Genomic DNA, 8,394 nt, shown 5'->3' with positions numbered 1-8,394 from the left:
AAAAGTACGTAGTGCACGGCTTATCACTGAAAATGACACAAAGCAGTTAGAGAAGAAGGGTCAGGGAGGAACTTGTGCTCTCTATTATCCGAGGCCAGTTCTTCTAAGACAGACAGACCTCAGGGACATTCAGGTCTGTGAGCCAATTGGAAGAGAGTCGAGTCCCCGTACATGAGATGTGCCGCTCTGTGCTGCCACAGTGGTATAAAAGCAAAAACCTCCTTCCAAATCCTTCTGGCTTATGTTTATGTTTATAAAAGCTGCTATTTAGCTAAATAAAAACCTACAGACACAAAAGGGAGAATATTTAGCTAATTTTCTACCAGACAAAAGACATTTTGTTAATAGTACTACTTAAAGTCTTGTACAGCTAACAGAAGAGTCACGTATCGGTTCTCTATTTTCTTCCCATCGGCTCACAGACCTGGAGTCCCCAGACATGAGCTTTACAGTCGGACTTCTTCAGGCCTCTCATCCCTCGGTGAGGGAAGGCAGAGGTATGATCACATTATCCAATTGGAAGGGAAATAAAGCTTATTTATTTTCTAGCCGACACATTGAAACCACTTTCACGTCTGTACGATAAATATGAACCCAGCAGCCGACTGACTGAAACTTAAACCACTGTTTAAATCCTTTATAATGAAAGCACTCACGGGAGCATGTTCCTCTCGTTGTATACGATGGTTTTGTTGTCAGGGAGGAGTTTGAGCTCAACGTGGGAGCTGGAGAGGTTCATCAGCACGTCCCAGCCATGCTGACGATCAGAGACAGACCAGACCAGGACCCAGTCCCCGAAGATCTGCAGGAGGACAGATCAGAGTCAGAGATAAAAGTATCACTGAGGACATGTCTGTCAGAAACAGACTCACCTTGTGCAGGTCTTTAGTTGGCAGCCTTTTGCTCAGACTGCCACAGTCTTCGGGACCCGGCCGTGCGTCGGAGCCGATCGCCGCCACCACCAGCAGCAGCACTCGCTTCACAACAATCATCCTGCTCTGAGATAAGAAAACAAACAGCAAGAGGAGGGAAGCAGGATGTTTTATAACGGCCCCCAGCCGGCCCCTGGCCTGCTCCCAGCCTGTCCCCAGCCGGCCCCTGGCCTTCTCCCAGCCTGTCCCCAGCCGGCCCTGAATCAGTCCAGTCAGTGTGTGCTCAGTGTGTCATCGATCATGGACTGACTTTTCAGTCAGTAAGATTTTTCTACCGGGGCAGTAAAAGTTTAGCTGGCTGATGCTCTAAGCTAACGTTACGGTTTTATTGCCAATTATGTTACTGATCAGCTGATTCTCTCTCTAAGTAACCTGCAAAGCCAACCCGCAGGCTGGAGAATAAGTAAGAAATTAATCCAACTACATATTTCCCACCACTGACAGGGGAAACTCCTCACGTCTCCTGGTGATCATGGCCAGCTTCAAGCTAAAGCTATCAAACAGCAGCTTTCATTGGCATCGCTCATCGTCACAGCATCCGTGATTTCTGCAGTCAGCTGTTTGTATCTGTCCCGACTCCATCTGGCTTCATGGTATAAAGATCCACAGGCTGTCGGCTCTTGTGCTAAATAAGACGTGTGCTCGTTCATTTGTCCAAATATCACTTCTCTTCTTACTTATTATAAACCAGAAGAGTAATCAGAGACTGCATATTAATGTTATTATTATTTCCTCTTCTTCTTCTTCTTCTTCTTATTACGTACTCAATGTAGTGATGGGTGTCCGCACTGCTGGAAATATACAAGCAGAAGAAGAACGCTGTGATGACGAAATGCGTTCTGTAGCGCTGTTTGTCCGTTGTCGGCTACTGTAGAAACATGATGACGTCCGTGGCGGGGGTAGCCGCAGTTATGTAGATAAAAATGTCTCATTCTAAAGTAATAAAAACATAACGGTTCATTATGTGAGGTCTTTATCCACCACTGAAAACATAGTTATGGATCTTAAATTGCATTTCTGTCAACAGATCCTCAGAAGAATTATACACTGAACCTTTAAGGCAGGATTTACATGAATTGTACAATAAGAAGAACAAGAACAACGACGTAGTGATGAACCGTGCTCTGTAGCGCTGTTTGTCCATTTTCAGTAACTGTAGAAACATGGCGGCGCAACATGGAAGGGGGCGCCCGCGGTTAGGTCAATATAAATGGCTCATTCTGAGGTAATAAAAACCTGTATAATACTGATGGCTACCGAGGTGGTTTAGCCCAGGAGTGCCCTGGCTGACGCGCTGTCCTTTGGTTATTGTGTTAGTGTACTGTATTGTTCTTAAGAATCTCAAGACTTTGTTGTGTTGTTGAGTGAAATGTCCCTTTATCCAGTTTCAATGGCAAAACCATATACTCCATATACATACAAGACTGCATTGGCACCTGCTCCCAACGGTTTGGATGTCACCTTTATAACCGTGACCCCAGGTAATATCAGAGCAACACATCTACATTTGGCTCCTACAGGACCTTTAAGGTTTTTTATTAAGGGTGTGACAGGACAAGATTTTAACACTATTTGTTTACCCCACAAAGTGTGCTCAGTGGAAAGCAAAAGACTCTCCCCTGAGACCTTTTATCACTTCCTGATTAGCTGCAGGTCACATGACCATGTGCGCTCATGTGACTTTGCATGTGCACCAATCACCTAAACTACCACACATGTATTCTTGATATATTTTGAGAATTATATTCCTGCATATATATTTTGTTCATAACAGGTGTAAACACAGTTGTGACCGGTAGTATAACACAGTGGCTGTTCTCCTGTTATCATCTGTTTATTTTCACACATTTTGAAACTAACAGATGTGTTGGATCTCCTCCTACGGAGTGCTGTGTACAGCATCTTGATTAATCCTACCTTTGAAAGAGCGGCAACTATCTGGAGGATGAAGCAGATGTTCATGAGAACCAGTTGGTTTGAGGTGTCAGTAGAGGTGTGGTGATGGAGCAGTGGATAAGACACATGCCTTTGCTGTGAGAGATTTCCACTGTGAAACATCCACCATTGTGTCCCTGAGCAAGACTCTTAACCCCTCGTTGCTCCAGAGGCGTGCGACCTCTGACATGTCTAGCAGTTGAAAGTGATTTTGGATAAAAGTGTCAGCGAATTTAAAAAATACCTATATAATGCAAACCAGTCTGAACATGGATGAGTTGCTGACTTTCTATGGGGTTCTTCTCACATCTTCTCACATCACAGCTCTGTGCCGCAGCGGCACGTCTTGGTCATATGACACTGATGTCTACAATGTGTCACGAACCCGTGTGTCGTGACCCTGGCCTTGCTGTTGGTATGTGTGTGATTGTAGTTTTTGGTATGTTTGCGGTGTGCTTGGTGTGTTTTGGTTTTGCGTCTGTCTCTGTGTTCTGCTTCCTCCCTCATGCTCTGGCGCTGCTGGTGGGCGTGGTCACCTGATCTCCAGTCAACCCACCTGAGACGCATCTTGCTAATTAAGCACACCAGCGTCTCATCCTGCAATCAACTCACCTTTAAAAGACCGGCTCAACCTTCCAGCTCCCTGCCGGATCGTTGTACCATACAGTACAAACACACGCCAGACAGTGTTCTGTCCTGAACCAGCAGCATCTAGTCTGAGTCCTTGTGCTGAACGCTATCTTGTTTTCTCCCTGTCTCAGCCACAGAATACCTGCCTGATCTCGGACTCTCCCCTGAGACACAGAACTCCCTGAGCATAGGAGCCCGGCCCTCGTCGCCGTCGGAACAAAGTACGGCCCATTTTCAGTGCACTGAATTAGTCTTACAAAACCCATCAGTTGACAAAAGCATGATACCTTTATTATGGTATGCATGGCTGCAAGCAATTCAGGGGCACACCAATCCGGTTTGGGTCTGAACTGTGGAGTCTATCATCACCTACAGGGTGCATGTATATTATAGAGCCCTATTGTGGCGTGCACTCACAGTACGTTCTGCACCATATTTTAAGGCACAGTTTGTGTCTGCCTGCTCTGACTCATTGGGTCAATCTAACTCAGCTGCTTCTCCAAATTTGATGTTTTTGTAAATGACTAGGTAGTTTTTAATTTGAAAAGGAAAACATTGTTAAACAAACTCTGGACAGTGGAATGTCTGGGGGTAATTCGCAGTAACATCTGTTATGTGTAAATAGGTCTTAGTTTTGACTAAGCTGTTTCCCACCTGTCACTATTGTGGCAGAGTATAAAACTTAATGTTTCACTAACTTAACCAACATAAAATCAAGAAAGGCATACAGTCTGTGTGTTAGGGAGGTCTAAGGAGTAAAATGCATGTACTCAAATGACTAGGCAAAATTTGGGATTAAACGGGTTAAGATCATCCCTGCTGAGTCCTGATTTAGTTTCCCTCCTCTTTGTGTTTTTGTTTGGGGAAATAACCTCTTTAAATGTGACTGTGGCTCCTTTTCACCTCAATGATTAATTATTTAATTTTAATTCAGTGATAAACTTCTGGACTTTAATAGCTCCTGTGTTTCAGCTCATGTTCAAAAAACTTTCTGCACATGCAGAATCTCTCCCACAGATCTGTGTCTCTGACAGGACCAGAGAAAAGGCAAAATGTTACCAGTTGATCATTTACTGAGAAGTCTACCTGTCCTTTACTCTGCTGTTGATTACGTTATTGATCCGCTGGTGGTAACATTATCCCTTCAGAGCGTTTGACCGACGCAGTTTGGGACTGCATGTTGCAAGTGTAACTGAAAGTAAATGAAACACTTTTGATTAGGCAGAAAATTCACCACAAATCCACATGTTGACTTCCAGTGCAGCTCACAGTCCCAAACAGAGCAGGCTGCACTTTATGTTGCAAAACAGCTCCGTTTCCACTCGTCACAGCTGTCTGGACTCACAGCGCGGCGGAGTTGATCTGTGAGTCTATCTAATCAGTTATCCATTTGTATTTCACTGAGTGAGAAAATGTGTGGTTGACAGCGTGCGGAAATGAGATCTCGTCACACCCCTAGTTTTTTTTATTTTTTAGGAAAGCTGGATGTGGCATGATTGCGGTGGTCCTGCTCCTGAACCTCTGCTAGATAATTCCAATAAATACCAGCAAGTGGAACCAAAGACAGTTTGATTAAAATTGAGATAATTTGAGAAAAGCAGATTTTTATTTAAAGCACTTTGAAAAATGAACATCCAGGTTTGAGTGTTATTTTTGCTTTTCTTTTATTTGTGAACGACATCTCTGATATACGTTGACACTTGTTTGTTCCAACATCTTCCCTCAGGACTGTTCAGGCTCCACCGCTGGAGAAGATTTCTTATGACAAAAATCTGTGAGGAGACAAGAGGAGAATCATTTTGTCTTCTCAGTTTTCTCATTAACAATAAATGAACAGTGCACATCATGGTTATTTAACTGCTCGTGGTTAGTCCTCGTTAGTCTGGGAAAACAGATCTATGATGTCACCTTTACTGAATGTTTTAAACAGACTTCCAGAAACCAGCTAATCCTGGAAACTGAACACTTTCAGCTGAGCTACATGATCTAGAGACCCCACAAACCCACATTCAAACCCAGAACCGGTGCGCTCCACGACCAGAGCTCGTTCACACAAACTGACCTGCGGCTCCGTCGTAGCTGAACGGTTTGTCGTGAGGAAATCCCAGACACTCGGCCAGTTCGTGATGATCGCCGTGGGCCGCTTTCAGCTGCTCAACATCCCGATGCTGCCCCTCCCTTCCTGATTCACACACACAACATACATGTCATGAGTTTAATTTAACTAGTTAACATAATAAACTGGCAGAGAGAGAGAATCATCACACAGAAGTTTATTTTCCAAAATGATGAGTGTGTGTTGTGAGTTTACTGTAGATGAGCAGGAACTGGCCCAAAGTGCCTCTGTAGACCAACACCAGACAGTCGGGGCAGGTCTCATAGAACTCCACTTTGCCTGAGTCGTTGTACGGACGAACAACTCCGTCTGTCTCCAACACTGACAGACAGACAGACAGACGCCGTCAGTGATCAAACATTAAACCAAAGCTATGAGCCACTGTTAGAACAAGTTACCGTCAGAGTCCAGAGCCACGATCAGAACGTAACGGGCACCTTCTGAGCAGCAGGTTAACATGTATTAATCTGTTTTCAGGTATCAGCAGAAACATTTTTTCAGCAAGTGTCCCTGTCAGAGTGAGGTGAAGCGGTCGAGCACAAGGCGTACTGACAGGTGGGCGCTTTCCCGTGAAACTGTTGCTATTGTGCTCGCCACTGAAGTTGAATTGTCCTGAACTTTTTGTATGTGACGCTGAGCACAAATCATTGGAAGAGAGACTGATCCTTGCTGTTTGAGTTTTACTAATCAGCATGCAGTGTGTTGCTATCTGCAGGAGGGGGTCTACGCCACCACTTATCCCCCACTTACAATGCTGTCCTTTCATCACTTCCCAGGAAACTCAACAAACGTAACCTATTGGCCTCAGGTGAAGATACCAACGATGGTCGTTCAGTCTCGGCCACAGGTAGTCTTAACGACCGTAACGACTGTCGTCACAGCAACAAGGAACACTAACGAACCAGCGGTATCGATGACCCGGGCCAACGACCCCACTGAGGTTAAATAGCTGAGTTTCCCCGCCAGTCAGTCAGAACTGAAGAAGTCCTTTGGATGAGGGACAAAACGTCTTCCAGTATCTTCAACCAAGTCCAGTTGCCCTTGATTTTAACCTTCGTTGGGTAACTATGACCTGGATGACTGAGAACCTTCACAGACATTAACCGTATTTCTATCAACGTTGTTTTATGCACATTTTGAAAAGTCTCATTAAAAAAGGTTGAAAGTTTTTACGCTAGCTTGAGGTGGTTTTTGCCTTTGTCCAAAAAACTGTCAATGCCCTAAAAGGGAGATGGAAAAACTTTAGCCGAATAAGTTCTGACGTAGCGACTGATCAGCTGTTTCTGCTGTTGCCGTCTTGCTCGGTTATTTTCATGGCTGGTAGCAGTTTGCCCGCTTTAAACACATTCCTGAGGACCCCTCTCTGTTTTTCTCAGATCAGTGGCCCTCAGGTTCATGCGACTGGTTTTATTTATGGTTTGGAACCCAGACGTCTTGTTTATTACAGCCACGTGTAGCGTCAACTACAGACGTAACGACGCAGCCTGGTTTATTCGCTCCAAACCAGCTGATGAAAACGCACAGATTTCGCTATTGACTTTTTTTTTTGTAACTTTTTTTTGCAACGTTTCAAAAGTCCACTTAAAATTTGCTTGACAGTTAGATGGAAACATGGCTACTGTCTTGGTTACTGATTTTGTTTGTCTACTTCTCCCACATGCTAGGGTCGGCCTCACTCAGTCTCGTTTACATCGTTGAGCTTACAGTGTCCTGGCAGGATTCAGTGCAGGAGGCCTATGAGCGCAAGAAGCTGAGGTACGCCGAGCTTGCAGCCAATGCACGACAACGCAGCTGGAAAGCAAAGCAGCTCCTGAAAATGGCAGTCAGTGGCTCTGTGTGCAGAGAAAGGACTCTACCTGGGCCCTCAAGTGAGTAAATGGTATTTGGACGGTGAGCCTGACATGCAGGGAATCACTGCTGAACCCTCTGGAGGTGTCGTGGGCCTATCAGCGAAACACAGCGCCCACTTTTCCATCCGGCAGCATGTCTCATGTGTGCAGTTAAGGGATTTTAACATCTAGTGCTAAATAACAGATCTGGACATCCACATAAAATGATTAGATCTGGTTTATGTTTGGGTTGGGGCAAAGAATGCGTTATGTGAATGACGGCCCTTACAAATATAGAAAGAGGTAGGTGTGTGTGTGTGTGTGTGTGTGTGTGTGTGTGTGTGTGTGTGTGTGTTGATGTGACTCACTGCCAACGCCGGTGGGCAGCGTGTGGTTCTCAGAGTCGGACAGGTCAGAGGGCATCGACAAGTTGAAAAAGTACGTAGTGCACGGCTTATCACTGAAAATGACACAAAGCAGTTAGAGAAGAAGGGTCAGGGAGGAACTTGTGCTCTCTATTATCCGAGGCCAGTTCTTCTAAGACAGACAGACCTCAGGGACATTCAGGTCTGTGAGCCAATTGGAAGAGAGTCGAGTCCCCGTACATGAGATGTGCCGCTCTGTGCTGCCACAGTGGTATAAAAGCAAAAACCTCCTTCCAAATCCTTCTGGCTTATGTTTATGTTTATAAAAGCTGCTATTTAGCTAAATAAAAACCTACAGACACAAAAGGGAGAATATTTAGCTAATTTTCTACCAGACAAAAGACATTTTGTTAATAGTACTACTTAAAGTCTTGTACAGCTAACAGAAGAGTCACGTATCGGTTCTCTATTTTCTTCCCATCGGCTCACAGACCTGGAGTCCCCAGACATGAGCTTTACAGTCGGACTTCTTCAGGCCTCTCATCCCTCGGTGAGGGAAGGCAGAGGTATGATCACATTATCCAATT

The 8,394-nt window shown here is 44.9% G+C and overlaps 1 protein-coding gene and 1 long non-coding RNA gene across 2 annotated transcripts in view; one reads left to right on the top strand and one right to left on the bottom strand.

Moving 5' to 3' along the window:
* The window catches only part of LOC123976721 (saxitoxin and tetrodotoxin-binding protein 1-like), a 26,169-nt gene that overhangs the window by 7,171 nt on the left and 10,604 nt on the right, over positions 1-8,394 (bottom strand). Inside the window, exons 9-15 of the mRNA XM_046059069.1 lie at positions 7,811-7,902; positions 5,809-5,934; positions 5,560-5,679; positions 5,227-5,269; positions 2,850-2,979; positions 873-1,130; positions 657-802 (exon numbers count right to left, since the gene is read on the bottom strand). Of these exons, the coding sequence (XP_045915025.1) occupies positions 657-802; positions 873-1,130; positions 2,850-2,979; positions 5,227-5,269; positions 5,560-5,679; positions 5,809-5,934; positions 7,811-7,902 (915 nt within the window). The remainder of the gene's footprint in view (positions 1-656; positions 803-872; positions 1,131-2,849; positions 2,980-5,226; positions 5,270-5,559; positions 5,680-5,808; positions 5,935-7,810; positions 7,903-8,394) is intronic.
* Positions 3,561-5,228, top strand: LOC123976622. Its single transcript, XR_006826399.1, has 3 exons — positions 3,561-3,718; positions 4,757-4,861; positions 4,974-5,228. It is a non-coding gene; the product is annotated as an uncharacterized LOC123976622 (long non-coding RNA).

Source organism: Micropterus dolomieu, linkage group LG09, assembly GCF_021292245.1.
Source record: "Micropterus dolomieu isolate WLL.071019.BEF.003 ecotype Adirondacks linkage group LG09, ASM2129224v1, whole genome shotgun sequence".
Classification (NCBI taxonomy): Eukaryota; Metazoa; Chordata; class Actinopteri; order Centrarchiformes; family Centrarchidae; genus Micropterus; species Micropterus dolomieu.
Note: the sequence above shows the minus strand (reverse complement) of the source record. Positions and strands in the feature narration are given on the sequence as shown.